Source organism: Penicillium maclennaniae (assembly GCF_028827695.1).
Source record: "Penicillium maclennaniae strain IBT 15551 chromosome Unknown utg000008l:1.0-3552695.0:1.0-3555053.0, whole genome shotgun sequence".
NCBI lineage: Eukaryota > Fungi > Ascomycota > Eurotiomycetes > Eurotiales > Aspergillaceae > Penicillium > Penicillium maclennaniae.
Window position 1 is genome coordinate 1144716 of NW_026623220.1, and position 14923 is coordinate 1159638.

The following is a 14923-nucleotide window of genomic DNA, read 5'->3' on the forward strand; positions in this document are numbered from 1 at the left end:
TTTGATTACAGCCTTGGTGTATATATTTCTATGAATTGATTGGCTTTATGAGCACAGTGGCTTTTCAGCTACCAATGCAAGAAATGAAAGCCCATACCCCCCCTCCCAGCCTTGAGCTACCCGGGAAGCAACAATGCCACGATCATGCCATAATCATACTTATACTTCTGAAAGAGCTTCGATTGCCTCGGAAGCAAAGAAACTCGTCGAGTCGGGTATTCAATCATGAGTGGGAAGATAGAGTCCTCGCGGACAAATGCTCAGCGCAGCACGAAAGCCCTCGAAATTTCCTTTGGATTCTTTGAAAAACGCAACAAGTATAAACGCCAACCACTGAAAGCTGCTCTTGAAACCGCGCTCTCTCATTTCATTTACCCTCTCCGTGTCTGGCCCCGCGCGCGCTGCACAGTAGCCTTACCACGGGCCAAACCGACGCCGCGTCCGCGCACGCCTCGTGAGCGGAACATGGGAGCGTTCCTGTAAAAAAGAAAAAAATAGACGAGTCAGTACTAATCATTGGAATGTGGGAACGGACGGAACTGAAGCCCCAAGTAATTCAATTGACCGGCTGTCCACGTACCTCAGCATGTCCGGCACAATGAAAAATCGCACATGGCTACCGCGAATGTAGACCTGGTCAAGATGCGAAACACGGCCGTCGCGTGCTGTGACGGTGATATCCTTCAGTTGGACGTTCATGTTATCCTCGGCTGTGAGAGAAGGACATTGTTAGCGAGATTCGACTGGCGCGAGTTGAGCAAGTTGGATCGTCAATGAAAGATCAATCGCCCTCTTCGTCATTAGGATATATCAAGGGCCCAACCTACCTTCCAAAAGCTTCCCTCGGTAGACGACACCGGATGTGATCTCGAGCGTCACGACGTGACCCTGCAAGACGAAATTAGCGGTCTGCGCACGCGATCCAAATGACCCCCCTTCAACGGAGAGTTGTCTTCATCCCACCAAAGGCAGAAATCACAATGGATCAGCAGAGAGCAAGAACACACCTGCGCTTCGTTCAGGAGCTTGATCGGGATACCGATCGTGCTAGTGAGCTTGCCCATTTCAACGGCGGGTTGTGCGATACGAAACGGAGGATTCGATTCGTAAAGGCGAGAAATACGTTGCCACGACGACTAAATCAATCTGATCGCGATCAAGAAGTGGAAGACGAGAGGACTTGGCGGGTGGTGGGACGACGATGGAGTTGGAGGATCGAAAGGCGAGTTTTGCGGCCGAGCTCTCCCTCCTTTCCGCTTTGGGCGTCAGACCCATTCTACAATCTGTACTTTACCAGAACTTATAACCTTGACTCTACCCAACCTAGGCCTAGTCTAGGGGTCAAAAGAGAAAACGAAAGAGAGGAAATGGCAGGCTCACCAAATTCCAACCTTGCAGCCTTCAACCTGGCCGTGCAAACCCTCCTCAAACAACCGGCTCAATTCCTCCCACACCTAACCATCCCGACCTTCACGCATCTCCCTGAAGAACTCGGTCCACATCTGATCAACAAAGGCACAGAAAAGCCTCCACGAACACCGACAATCCGCGCCCTAGTCTTAGATAAAGATAACACCCTCTGCGCGCCCAAAACCACAGCCCTCCGTCCGCAAATTCTAGCAAAACTTCAATCCCTCCGCACGTCCCCAACATCCCCTTTTCACCAAAGCCGCAATCCACACTCAATCTTAATCGTTTCGAACCGGGCAGGGAGCCACCCGTCCTTCGAGCAAGAGGTGCATGAGCTCGAATCGCAGCTCGCGCATCTGCAGATCCCCGTGTTCAGGCTTCCGGAGGGGACAGCGAAGAAGCCGTTTTGTGGCGATGAGGTTGTGAAGTGGTTTAAGAAAAAAGATGTTGTTCAGTCGCCGGATGAGATTGCTGTAGTGGGGGATCGGTTGGGGACAGATGTGCTAATGGCTGGTTTGATGGGGTCATGGAGCGTTTGGACCAAGGAGGGCGCTTTTGAGGTCGGAGAGGAGGGCAAGCCTGAGAGGAACTTGTTGGAGAAGATGGAGGTTTGGATTGAGAGATATCTTCGGGAGAGGAAGGGATTGAGGGCGCCGACGCCGAAAGGGTGGGAGTCGTAAGGTCAGGAATCATTGTATAATATTTGCATTGTGGGATTACTTGTACGATAGGATGAGTTCCATAGACCAGTTCACTGGTTTCATGTAAACTGATGTAGGCCAGAAAATATGCCACTACAGAATCGGAATTTAAGGGCAAAAAGAAGTATTCGATTCGGAGCCTAGCGTCAAATCTCCCTCGTTTACCGCCAGAGCAGCGCCAACTGCAGATGCCCCCAGGATGTTTGAACCCAAGGATCAATTGAAGTAACGCCGTCATCAGACCCGAACAGGTACCGACATGGCAATGGAAGCGAAAAGGCTGACTCCAAACCCATTACTAAACCACGGGAATGCAATCCAACGCTGGGATCCATCTTGAAACCCACAAGACAAAAGTCACAAATCACACAAAAAAAGGAAAAAGGTAGGAAGATCAGGGAGTCGCCGTCCAAGTCGGTCTGTAGGGCATAACCACGTAAAAAAAAGATCCTGGCCAGTATAATCAAAGGCTCAAAAAAGGGGTGGCCAAGATAAGAAGAAAGAAGAAAGAAGAAAGGAGAAAGAAGAAAGAAGAAAAGGAATTGACCAGAACACCCGGGATTCCATGAGATTGAAAGAGCAGAAATTCGCTGCAGGACCGGCCCCAGAGTAGAAGGGTATTAATACAACGCACAAGACAGAAGGGATATATGTCACGCAATGAACAGAAATAGCAACCATTCCATCGGAATTGCTGTCCCGGTCATCGCCAGCGAGACACGAGTTCTCCAAGAATGGAGTCAACAACCATACCGCTCCTTCCCACTCAATGCTAGTCGCAATCGACGATTCATCAGGGACAATGAGGATGTCTCCGAGATGGAACCAAGAACCAAAACAAAAGCGCCACAATCACTCCAAAGTCCGTGAAACATAAATATATAAAGAAAAGCTTCAACTTCGAGTCCCGGAAGGTCATCTTGACCCGGAGGGCAGGCCTTGCGAGTTGATTTCGTCCAAGTTAACCATCCCGAGGGTGTAATCCAACGCAGGAGACGCATGACCAGACATACCGTGCATCGGTAGCTCAAAAGTAGGAGCATCGTGCGAAACCGTGTAGTTGAAGTTATGCTTGGGGTACATGTCATTCATGGAGAGGCCGTCTTCAGCAAAAGTAGACTTCTGGTCGTGCCCAAATCCGTACATGTCGGACGAATGAGACATGTTGGAAAGCGGGGGAGAGTGGTTGGCAATCATAGGGTCCGCAGGACTCACGCCAGAGTAGGGCGACGGCGCATGTGACCCGACGGCTGAAGAGTCGGAAGGTCCTTGCCCGTAGGGAACATTATATTGAGGCGCCATGCTGGCGACGGGAGTCGATTCACCATTGGTAGCACTGCTGAACATGGAAGGGCTGGCGAAGTCGGACGGCGACGTAGTGGTTGTTGCAGACATGGGGTTCGGGCGGAAATCGAGACCGTATCCATCTGTATCGATGCGCAGGTCGGTGGGCAGAGCGTGTGCGGACTGTGGAACTGGCGCATAAATGTGCGACTCGGTGTGATTAAACGGAGCCGGTGTCTGCGGTATGTTGAATGAGTTCATCGGACCCTGCAGTACAGAGAAGTCCACAGCCGCTGGCACTGAGCGACTCCGCTGGCGCTTATGTCCACGAGCAGCCGGCATGTTGAAGCCGAGGTGGTTGTGGTCTTGGTAGATATTCAAGTAGGCGGCGGGTTGGAAGTGATTGGGTTGGGAGGCTGGGCGCTGGATGAAGGGGGAGACATGGCACCAGGCATAGAAAAGTGGTTACCGTTGTTACCGTTGTTGTACACAAGGCGGTTCTGGAAAGACTCCAGAGAAACGAGCTTCGCAAGCTGAACGCTCAGGACTTTGGGGTGGCCTCCCAGGTGATGAACCATAATTTGGCTGGCTTGCTGTTCCTCGGTAAAATCACCGCATTGATAGAAACCACCAGAGTTGGACGAGTCCATGTAGAACAGGGGAGGGCGGTTCAATTCCACCACTAGACCACCAGGCCGGGGCGGTGCGCCATGGGGCCCAGGGTTCGAGTCTCCGGTTTCCAATGTTATGTTTTTGATATGCGCGAAGGGGTATTCGATCTTGTAACCAGCAGAATCATTGTTGATATAGTAGGTCATGCAGGCCTTGTCAGGCGAATAAAAGACCACCAGGTCCATGGCGTTCTGCCCGATACGGCGCCAACTTCCAATAGTCAAAGACCGGCAGGTGAAATGAGAAATCACAACTTTGCCGGTCGGGTTAGACTCATTGGGATACATGCCAGGTGTGCTGTACCCCACTGAGTGCCCAAAAGGATCCCGTGTTCCCGGCTTCGTTGGATCGAATTGCATTGCAAGATAGTGGCGCATTGACTCCGGAATTGAGTCGCAGCCCTCGCCAGTCTCAATGCTCTTCTTCGCGAGCATCTTGATTTTGGCGCGTCGATTTTGGAACCAGATCTGGACCGATCGCTCAGTCATGTTGATGTCCGATGCAATGCGTTCCCGAGTGGCCGCAGTGGGAGTAGGGTTCTTGTTGAACTCGACCTCCAGAGTGACCAGCTGATCCTGAGTTGCGCGTTGGCGTTTGTTGTTTTTCTGCTGTTGAGTCAGAGTGCTCTTGCGCGGCGGACGGCGCGAAGCAGAGCCTGAGGTAACAGTCGTAGCGCTCGAGGTGGAAGGAGAAGGTGTGGAATTTGGGGACGTGGATGAAGCTGTGGTGCCCGTGCCCGAGGGCTCGGGAGTTTCTGACGACAAAGACATGCTGCGACCACGATCCAGCAAGATATAGGCTGGAGAAAGTAAGATAGTGAGAATCAAAGATTTTCACAAAGGGGTTATTTGTTTGCGTATAGCGTAAGCGTTTCTTTCAAAGAAGAGGTTCAATGTTGTGACGATCCGGCCGACGAGTGGAGATGTGGGTGCAGAAAATGACGGATGGTCTTCGAAATCCTAGTCTCTCGAAGCAGCGTCAAGCGCGAGAGGTAAAAACGAGAAGAGAAAGAAACGAAATCGCTCTGGCGTAAGGAGATCGGATCGCGGTCGCGTTCGATTGCGTTCACGTCCAAAACGGGGGGGGTTGGGTAGTAAGGGTCACGTCGCAGAGGCGTCCCAGTAAAGGAAGGAATAACTGAAAAAAGGCTGGCCTATGCAGCTCTAGTATAAGGGCAATTGAGGCTCAGGTATCGACCGTGAAACTTGATAAAAGGTCGGACTTGGAGGAATCGCAATACCCGGGTTGAATCGATCAACTGGGGGAGGGGGGGAGGGTTCGAGAACAAGGTCGGGAAACCGAAGAAATGAAGTGACAGATGGGTAGAAAGAGTGGTCTAGGTCGCCGTTGAAAGAGTGAAACGAACGACCTGGCAAAAGAAAAGAATGGGATGGCGAAGGGAAAGGGAGGACACACCAGTGTGAAGAGAAAGAGGGAGATCAGGAGATGCTGAGTCAGTATGGAGATGAGCCGCGACTATTGGCACCTCGTGGAGCCCTCCAGTCGCCTTGGTCTCCAAACCACCAGGGCCTCGACTTTGGTGTATGAACCCCTTCTACACTCGCTCTCAAGCCTGCGTCTGCGTCTGCGTCTGCGTCTGCGTCTGCGCCGTGTCGTGGCTGTCGTTCCACCCTCCTGGCTTCTACCCTGCCCCTGCATCGGTCTGCATACAAACTTGCAGTCTGAACTTTTCCCCTGTTGTTCTGCACTCCTTACTCAACTCGGATCGCACAAATTTACGTCTGTACTACAAGTTTGTTGTACTGCGCCAGTTCACGGAAAAATAGAAGAATGGAAAGGAGTCCGCCCACGGACCTAGATCATACACTTGTCCATCAGAGTCCGTGAGCATTGTGGCGTCCCCTCAGTACCAAAGAAACCAGACAAACCACAGACACAATTCTCAACCATCCAGAAACGATAGATCGTCGCCAAATGCCGCCGAACGGCGACTCCCACGTGAGATTTGCGGGGATCTGAAACACCGGACCTATTTGTGACGGTTGACGCATCGATATAACCCTGTGCCAATGCATCGGGCTGTCTGCAGTACACTCCCTTATCACGACTGTAGCATCCACCCAAATCCTTACGGAAAAAATAAAGTCTAAGTCCCTGGGTAAACACCTTTCCCCCCCTGATTCGAGAATATGACCGCCACGACTCCAGTCCCCACCGTTGGACGCCCACGGTGCCAGGGGGTTGATCCATCAGGACAGCGCCAATGAGCGTAGAGTCTGTTTTGTGGCCCATGGAACCCCGAGACTTGCGACGGAGAAGGGGAACACCATTCAGGTACCCGCCCCGGGTTCACTGCTCATTGGTCTAGCACATCATGACAGGTCATTCCAGACCTTCAAGTCGCGTTGGACACAGTCCCGGACCAGGGTGCAACCCTGACCTAGGCCAAATCCCCGGTATTTTTAAACCCCCCCCACCCACAGCTTGGTCTCGAAAACGTTCCGTGCGCTTCCTGACGCGGTCCCATTGGCCCAATCGGTCCGAGGTGAGCAGGGATGAAGCCGTGAGTTCTCTGCAGTGCACGTCGCGAATACGACTCCGTGCGCGCCATCCGCAGCATCCGATGTTTCGAACTTTTGAACGGCAATAGGAGTGCCGAGACATCGCTCAGGCTGCTCACAATTTCCAGCCTGACTGTCAGGCTTGAACCGGTCAACCGGTCAATTGCTGACGCAACGAACAAGACCTGAATAATCAAGTTGTACCACCTCGATATGTGGTACATCCATAGAAGGTCTATTTCCGAGAAAAGGACAAGAATAGTGTGGGCGAACCCACAATCCTCGGTGGGTTTTGGCGGCGCCGCCAGTCCTTGCATGGGTATGCCCAACATGGACTAGTGTGCGCCTCCTCGTTGCGAACCACTCGTGCCGCAATAACTATCTCGCGCTACCTGTACACTATTGAACGCGGACTAACTAGCATTACTTCATGGGCTACGTCAAACACAAGCTTGTGTCCAGATTTTCGACGTTCTCCTTGCCACTGGAAACCGGTGGATACGTGTCGGAACCTTGCCACCGCGATATATTTAGAAACAGGCCTGTCAAAAAATGAACAGACAGCTTTGCTGATCCATGGCCCTTATCCTATCATCTCCATTCGATAGCGCAGTGACCGGCTGCGAACCGATAGAGCTTGCCACCTGGGCCTCATCACTAATATCCCATATTCTCTCAGTGAGATGCATTGCCATATTTCTCTGCTGTTCACGATAGTATTCAGTCATCGACTCATGCTTCTGCCGTACCCACGCGCGATCCTCAGGAGTGATAGCTTCCCGAGCAGCAAGATAGAACGGCTGCGGCAGAGACGAATCCGGTCCACACCCAGTAGACAGTTGATCCATGAGGCCGAAGCACGTGTGCATCAGATGTTGCACCCGGAGACTGCGGGTCGAATCGCGAAACACGCGACGTGCCAGCAATAGATGTGCCGTCCAGTAGAAACATTCGGTAAGGATATCTAGCGGCGGGCGCACGATGTCTTCTGCAATACTCTCTGAACCCGCGAATTCATTGCCCCAAAATCGAAGGTCACTTTCGAGCCGATATGCCCGTGCAAGGATATCGTTCATCGACGCAGCCTGCTCCAGCCGCTCTTGCACGTCGCACGCCAGATGTGAGATGCTGACGAGGAAGCACATTAGCGGCTGGGGACAGCCGGTCATGTTGCGGAATGAGGGCGTCGAGTTGTCCCATCGCTCGGTATCTGGCTCGTGAAGTACAAAGTTGCGCGGGGCGTAGGGTCGTCGTTGCCGGGAAATGGCTAGCATCACGTCGACCATGCCGAAGCGTTGTACTGCCATGCGTGCAAGCGTGCTGTGCGGAACATGTCTGAAGTGGTCCAGGGTTTGCATAAGGAACGAGGCGCATTTGACGTGTGGTTCTAGGACGCCGTCGGCCGACTGGGCCACCACCACCCCTGGAGGACAACTGCCGTGAGGAGTGCTTCGTGATCTATATTGTTTGCTGCGGAGCCCGTCATGTGGATTCCTGTCGCATCTATGCCATGTAGGCTATGTCCAATGGTTCTGAGCATTTGTTGCTGGCGCTGTGCTGCCGTTGACACCGTTCCCAGGCCAAAGTTAAGCATGTGCTCTGTCGCGATGCAGACAATAGTCTCAAGTAAAATTGGCGACGTCAACGCCGTGAATGATAATTGCCGGTATGGATTGTCGGGACCATCCAGCGCCGGTACATTCGAGGATACCAGCCGCACATCTGAAAGATTTGTTCAGTACCGTAGACATGGGACACTCATGGCACATACAATATTCCCAAGCATGTCTATCCTCCTCAGTATGAAATAAAACATCCGGGAAAATAAACGGAGATCTCTCCAATATCGCCATCTCATTCATAGGCCGAGGTCCTCTGCGAGATCGATGTCTCGAAGACATCGGTTGCGTCTGATGGACCCATTTCAGGCCCGATGGGTACTGACACTCTAGATCCCGCAAAGAGCAGAATGAACAGATAGGTCGATTCTCGTCGCACTTATGATGTTTCCTGCGACATTGTAGACATCCTACAGCCCCATGTTAGCGCCTGTCGTATGCTCCTCCAAGATGCCTCATTACCGGTCTTTGATCGGTGGAATCGATCGTCACGGGGCATCCCGCCGGCGAGATTAGTCTGTGCACTGATGATCGGATGTTCGAACCTCCATGACAATGCTTGCTCCACGTCTGGATCTCCCCCGCTTATCACGACCAGCCGATCACATGATGATGGAGCCAACTAAGCATAACAGCGTCCAAATTATACGCGAAATTTCAGCCTGAGGGAACAAAAAAACTGCGCAGAAAGAGTTGATAAAGTTAGCCCTCTACTTTTCACGCAGACTTCACACCCCAAGTTCATAATTTCGAACATCGTGATCATTTAAATGAAGCTCTTCTTCGATATGAAATCTCACTAAGTTTGAGCAGCTTGAGTATGTCCAGGATAAAGGAACCAAGGATCCGGGGGGGCATTTTGCAGGGATGGATGCTACTTGGCTGGCCCAAAGTATGCCAAATGGGAAATGCGCGCAGAGTGGGAATATGCGTGCGAAAACAGTGGCACCATCCCCGAGTTTATCAAGTCTAAGTCGGAGGAAAAGGTGAGATTTATGGCGGCTTACAATTAAAAATAGACACTTTTTCACAGTTTGGGCTCTGTATCAAAAGTTGATTTATGAGTTGTCATTTCAAGGCCAAGGGTCAAGACGTTGAGTACTTTGCACTTTACTCAGAACCTGGGTTGGTCACCCATTCGCCAGTGAACAGTCCTCGCTGAGGTCCAAAGATACAGCGATCAGCCCAATACCTCTCTAATGACACAAAATGTGCGTTCAACAATCATTTCAATCTCAGAACGAGTGGTATTGTATGGCGGCGCCAAGCAGATATGATCACCATTAATCCCGTCAGCACCACCATTACCGGGCATCAGAGAGATAGCATACTGTGGCTTGAGGCCAGTAGCATGAATAGTCCATGCGAGCTTCTTAGCTGGTGGAAACGGCTCCTTAGTTTCTTTATCCTGAACAAACTCAAGCTGCACAAAATTAGTGAGATTTCAAACCGCAGCAGAACGTCTTCACTTACAGCCCAGAAGAGTCCCCTGCCACGGACATCTCCAACATGAGGATGTTCATCGAACTTCTCATGGAGAAGTTGACCAAGGTAATCACCCATCGCGCGGACGTTAGGTAACAGATTGTCTTCCTGGATAATCTGTTGCACTCTGACCGCAGCGGCACAGGATACCGGGTGGCCTTGATAAGTCTGACTGTGAGAGAACGCGCCGGTGCCTTCTGTCAGAGCATCGACAACATGCTTGTTCAAGAGCAGGCAGGCGATAGGGGCATATCCAGCCCCGAGACCTTTGGCCACGGTCTGCAAATCTGGAACAACATCTTCCTGCTCCCACGCATGAAGCGTTCCTGTGCGTCCCATGCCAGACATGACCTCATCTAAAATGAACAAGGCTCCATGTCGCTCACAGACCTTTTTCATTGCTTTTAGGTATCCGGGTAGAGGGGGAACACACCCCAGAGTCTATGTTTTCTCAGGTCAGCGGGTTCCTCTCAGCACCTAATTTCAAAGCTTACCGCGCCAGCCATTGTCTCCGCTACGAATGCGCAAACAGTATTCGGTCCCAATCTCTGGAACTCTTCCTCCAATTCTTGCGCAAGCCTGGCAACATAGCTTTCAACCTTCTCATCAGACCGCATTCCGCGATATGGGTAGCAAGGAGCCACATGTCCAGTATTCTTCGCAAGGACCTTCTCATAAAGTGCCCTACGGCCAACGTGATGCCCGACCGAAAGTGAACCAAGCGTGTTGCCATGGTATGACTGTTTGCGAGAGATGAAGTTGGCTCGCTGGGGCTGAGGAGTAGGCAGCTCCATGAAGTACTGAACAGCCATCTTCAGAGCAGCTTCCACAGCCTCGGTGCCTGAGACGAAGTCATTGACTGAAAATGGTCGAACAAAGATGATGGTCAGACGTACCTGAGCTTACAATAAAAGCCCTTGTCATCTTCCCTCCGGTTGAATCCACCAGAATCTTGGAGAGACTTTCTGCAGCGGAGTTGGTGAAAAACATCGAGTAGCAGTAGGGAACCTTCTGTAGTTGCTCCATGATGGCCTCTTGCACGCGCTTCTCACTGTGGCCAAGGCAGGACACCGCAGCACCGCAGGTAGCGTCCAAGATCTCCAAACCATCTTCAGTAATGAGGTAGCTTCCACGACCGCCGACAATATTGAGAGGTCTTTGACGAAGCTGGTGGTATAAAACGCCGCTTTGCCCTCGGGAGATGTCAGCTTCAGGCTTGCCGAGTATGGTGGGGACAACCACATCGGCTGTGTCCGGTTGGTAGGCACCCATGATGATATATGATGTAAATTAAAGACTAAAGAGATATTACTTTGAAGTCGGAGATGTGAGAGAACAACTATGAACCTGTCTGCTCTAGGATGACCTCAGCCTATAAATAATAACGGGGCTTGGCGACAAGCAACCCCAATCCCGTATTTCCAAGCTCGATGTAACCGAGCATTATCTAAAGTAAATAACTATGATTGGTGCTCAACACCCGACGTAGAAGTAAACGTGAACCAAAGCAGCTTATCAGTCGAGAACTAATCCCAAAAGGGAAATCTTTGTCGGGCCCACATCATCGGGATGGGGTGTTGATGTTGGTCATCGAATCAGGAGTACGATAGACTGAACAGTCTCCTTTATCACCTCGAATCGTCGGGATTTTAGTTAACTAAGACAAAAGTTGGTAGGTGATAACGTTGGGCTTGTTTTTCATGCTGTGGGATTTGCTAGAATCTCCGAGTGCTCGAAAGGATGGAGCTGAGTTGGGTAAAAGAACGTATGATGGGTTATATAGAAACATAGCCATGATGCAATCAAAGCTCTGAGAATGTGCTTTTCAAGTCTTTCAGGTAGCCATGTAGTCATTGAGGAATATTCAGCCGCCCCCCCTTGACATTGCCTTGACTAATATGCCACTCGATCGTTTTCCGCAGCCCCTCTCTCAACTGAACCCTCGGCGTCCAGTGAAGCACCCTCTCAGCCAACGATGTCTGTGGTCGACGCAAAGTCGGATCATCTGCAACCTTTGGATGATAGGTAATTTGTACCTTAGCATGCCCTGTGATTTCCGAGACAAGCTCATTGACAATTTCAGCCAGTTGCTGAATCGTGAATTCCCCCTCGTTCCCGATATTCACAGGACCCTCGGCGTAATCATTGTTCATCAAGGTGTAAAGTCCGGCGAGACAATCGGTGACATACTGAAATGATCGAGTAGCAGAGCCGTCGCCAGTGATCTTCAGATCTTCCCCGGCCAAGGCTGCAGCAATAAAGTTGGACACCACCCGTCCGTCGCTGCTGCTCATGCGGGGTCCGTATGTATTGAAAATGCGTGCAATGCGAATATCTACCCCATGCTGTTCGCGATAAGCAAAACACAGGGCTTCTGCAACTCGCTTCCCTTCATCGTAGCATGAGCGTGGACCGAATGGGTTAACGTTTCCCCAGTAATTCTCTGGCTGGGGGTGAACAAGAGGGTCCCCGTAAACCTCTGAGTTTGGGTGCATGTGGTTAATTAGGACTTCAAAGTGTGGAAGATATCACGAACCGGAGGTACTCGTATGTAGGATGCGAATGTTTCTCGATTTTGCGAGCTTTAAGAGATTCTCAGTCCCAACAAAACACGTCCGCAGGGTTGAGACAGGCTCTTTTTGATATTGAATCGGACTTGCGGGGCAAGCTAGATTGTAAATTTGATCAATATGCCCTATGTCATCCAGAGAAGTCTGAATGTCGTGTCTAGTTTAGTTCAATATCTCTGGTCAGTATTCTCGATGCTTGAGATTGCGCTTTAGGGTCTCTACTTCATTAAAGTGAATCTAGGATGGTTCTCAAGATGACTCAAATTTCTCGGAGAACCTGTCTCAAAACTGTCGAGTCCGATGACCTCATGGCCTTTTTCTAGCAACATGTCAATCAAATTGGACCCAAGAAACCCGGCGCCCTATACGCTTTTGATCAGTACAATGTTTTCACGCAGAGACTGAATGATCTTGCTCACTCCGGTGACAAGTACTCGCAAATCACTCTTTGTGCCATTCATGTCGAGGTTCCTTTGATGTTTGTAAGGAGAAACTTTACGGGGACGTAAGATCAGTCCTAAAATGAGAAGGGAAAGCGGACAAAAAGCGTTTGAGCCAGAATTTGGGTGGACTTTCTCAGCTGAAAGGAACTCTTAAGGCATGCGACCATTGCCCTTTCTCATGCATGCAAACACCAAAATGTTGGAAATATCTGAAGGCCATGATCTATGATTGGTGACTCAGATCCCTATGACCGCATAGTGCTGTATTGAGGAGCTCACAACATGCAGGACGGTGGGGACGCTTGGCCAAAAATTGTATTGAAGCTCGGCGATCTTTGGCGATCTTTGGAACGCACGGCATATTCACCGCTCCTATGGTTGGGCGGTTGATGCAGCTACAAGGAAAAGCTAGGCCTCATAGCAAGCCCTCAACAGTGACCTGCATTGTCATCACGAAATCAAGTATGTATGAGCCGTGCGATCAGCTTATTCTGCAAACTACCTGGCTAGGTATAGAGAAGTAAGTTGACTATTCATTTCGACAAGTTCAGGGTGGTCGATTCGAAGTTTCAATCCACAGCAATCCGGAATCTCAGCAAGTCTTTCTTCAGAATTTCATCGAATCGATCCTTGAGTTCGGACACATCCCATTTGCAAGAGAGGAAGCGACCGTTGAGGGCCTTTCGTTGTTTTTCAGAAGAGCCGGGAGTCGACAACCAAACGCAAAATGCCCCAACCAGATCGGGGCTATCGTTTAGCACTGATCGGTCGCGATAGTCAGCTCGAAACGCTTGAAAATTTGTATAACAAGTAAGGATATGCCACATACTCTTCCTGATATCTTCAGGCACATCATTCTGGATGAATCCGCTATTCATGCCCCGGGGTGCACACTGGCACAAAAGAGTCCACGACTCGAATACTGCTCATAGATCATCTCAATTAACCTTGCCTGAGCAGCCTTACTCACACAATAATGGGCGTGACCGCTCATCCCACCAACAGTGGGCGTAGCCATAGAGCTGATCGCGATAAAAGACATGGCGGGCGACTGTGTGGCCTCAAGCAAAGGGAGCAGATGATGTGCCGCGTAGAAGAGGCCAATCGCGTGGACATCAAACGCAGTTCGGTAATCCTCCGGCGACTCTTTCGCAATATCAAGTATCATCGGGCCCGAATAGCCAGAGTTTACCACAACAATATCAAGGTGCCCGTCAAATTCAGACATGACAGTCTGTGCGACCGAAGCAATGTTTCCCTCGATGGTGATGTCGCATTCTGAGATGACGACTTTGATCGTCGAGCTGATTGAGCGTGCTTGGTTGGCTGTTTCCTCAAGACCCGAACGTGTGCGAGCAGCCAGGATGAGACCCGATGCCCCGGCCTGGGCGTATGCTCGAGCTAGTCCACCACCTGCTGCACCCCGCCCGCCGATTATGCAAACAACAAACGGAGAAGGCAGTTTTACACTTGACGGGTCTATATCTGGATAGGGTGTCGTATGAAGCTTGGGAATAAAGTTGCGGCAGTGCTGTGCGTTGAGCTGACTCGGCGTAGGCGTCATCCTGACGATAGATAATTCGCACAATGTCCTGAATGATGAGATGTTAAATACTTATTTCGGATGCTTAACGAGCTTTATAGATTCTTTTATCAATGCCAAAGTCAAATACTGCCCGGGCTTAGCCGGACTTAAGCCGGGGATTCACTGACGAAGGCTAGGTCCAAAAGTTTTAGAAGAAGCTGTGTACCATTTGACGCATTTCTAGGTACATTTGATTGTCACACGCTTCCGAAAGTGACTTTGGGAAATTGGATATAGACAGGTGATAGTAGGACAAACCTCGTGTGGTTGTACTCACCCAAAAATATAGTTCGGAAAAAACGGGGATCAATGCGTAAAACTCATGGGTGTCAGCATGCTGCTTATTCTCAAGGTCGCTTTCTTCGCATAGTTCATTTGCTTATACTGGGCCTTGAGACTAATGTGTTCAGATTTGGAGGGAGAGCAAAGAAATAAAAAAGAAACGACAGCAGTGCGGTTCGAACGCACGCCTCCGAAGAGAATAGATGCCTGATAAGATTTAATCTCGTTCAAGTCTATCGCCTTAGACCACTCGGCCATGCTGCCTCGTTTAGGGGAGATGCAAAAATAGAGCAATATAGCACGCCAGTATCATGGCTTAAAAAGTAATGTACGATGTCTGAAGTCGTTGA

At 50.5% G+C, this 14923-nt stretch overlaps 10 protein-coding genes across 10 annotated transcripts; 1 reads left to right on the top strand and 9 right to left on the bottom strand.

Annotated features, from left to right (window-relative positions):
* Positions 1–371: 371 nt before the first annotated feature.
* Positions 372–1064, bottom strand: N7477_009422 (putative small nuclear ribonucleoprotein SmD3; the record flags this gene model as incomplete). Its single annotated transcript, XM_056971083.1, has 4 exons — positions 372–477; positions 581–710; positions 828–888; positions 1008–1064. 4 exons carry the CDS (start codon positions 1062–1064, stop codon positions 372–374), a joined length of 354 nt encoding a protein of 117 aa, XP_056818062.1.
* Positions 1065–1367: 303 nt separating this feature from the next.
* Positions 1368–2090, top strand: N7477_009423 (phosphatidylglycerophosphatase; the record flags this gene model as incomplete). The annotated part of the gene is made up of 1 exon (XM_056971084.1): positions 1368–2090. One exon carries the CDS (start codon positions 1368–1370, stop codon positions 2088–2090), a length of 723 nt encoding a protein of 240 aa, XP_056818063.1.
* A 936-nt stretch (positions 2091–3026) lies between these two features.
* N7477_009424 (Homeodomain) lies at positions 3027–3737 on the bottom strand (the record flags this gene model as incomplete). The annotated part of the gene is made up of 1 exon (XM_056971085.1): positions 3027–3737. One exon carries the CDS (start codon positions 3735–3737, stop codon positions 3027–3029), a length of 711 nt encoding a protein of 236 aa, XP_056818064.1.
* A 35-nt stretch (positions 3738–3772) lies between these two features.
* N7477_009425 (homeobox domain-containing protein) lies at positions 3773–4837 on the bottom strand (the record flags this gene model as incomplete). The annotated part of the gene is made up of 1 exon (XM_056971086.1): positions 3773–4837. One exon carries the CDS (start codon positions 4835–4837, stop codon positions 3773–3775), a length of 1065 nt encoding a protein of 354 aa, XP_056818065.1.
* A 2297-nt stretch (positions 4838–7134) lies between these two features.
* Positions 7135–7947, bottom strand: N7477_009426 (uncharacterized protein; the record flags this gene model as incomplete). The annotated part of the gene is made up of 1 exon (XM_056971087.1): positions 7135–7947. The coding sequence occupies one exon, from the start codon at positions 7945–7947 to the stop codon at positions 7135–7137; it is 813 nt and encodes a 270-aa protein (XP_056818066.1).
* A 29-nt stretch (positions 7948–7976) lies between these two features.
* N7477_009427 (uncharacterized protein) lies at positions 7977–8442 on the bottom strand (the record flags this gene model as incomplete). The annotated part of the gene is made up of 2 exons (XM_056971088.1): positions 7977–8311; positions 8361–8442. The coding sequence occupies 2 exons, from the start codon at positions 8440–8442 to the stop codon at positions 7977–7979; spliced, it is 417 nt and encodes a 138-aa protein (XP_056818067.1).
* A 1-nt stretch (position 8443) lies between these two features.
* N7477_009428 (uncharacterized protein) lies at positions 8444–8707 on the bottom strand (the record flags this gene model as incomplete). Its single annotated transcript, XM_056971089.1, has 2 exons — positions 8444–8586; positions 8671–8707. The coding sequence occupies 2 exons, from the start codon at positions 8705–8707 to the stop codon at positions 8444–8446; spliced, it is 180 nt and encodes a 59-aa protein (XP_056818068.1).
* A 681-nt stretch (positions 8708–9388) lies between these two features.
* N7477_009429 (uncharacterized protein) lies at positions 9389–10965 on the bottom strand (the record flags this gene model as incomplete). Its single annotated transcript, XM_056971090.1, has 4 exons — positions 9389–9631; positions 9682–10134; positions 10188–10534; positions 10590–10965. 4 exons carry the CDS (start codon positions 10963–10965, stop codon positions 9389–9391), a joined length of 1419 nt encoding a protein of 472 aa, XP_056818069.1.
* A 578-nt stretch (positions 10966–11543) lies between these two features.
* Positions 11544–12188, bottom strand: N7477_009430 (uncharacterized protein; the record flags this gene model as incomplete). Its single annotated transcript, XM_056971091.1, has 1 exon — positions 11544–12188. One exon carries the CDS (start codon positions 12186–12188, stop codon positions 11544–11546), a length of 645 nt encoding a protein of 214 aa, XP_056818070.1.
* A 1087-nt stretch (positions 12189–13275) lies between these two features.
* N7477_009431 (SDR family NAD(P)-dependent oxidoreductase) lies at positions 13276–14270 on the bottom strand (the record flags this gene model as incomplete). Its single annotated transcript, XM_056971092.1, has 3 exons — positions 13276–13466; positions 13536–13599; positions 13677–14270. 3 exons carry the CDS (start codon positions 14268–14270, stop codon positions 13276–13278), a joined length of 849 nt encoding a protein of 282 aa, XP_056818071.1.
* Positions 14271–14923: the final 653 nt, after the last annotated feature.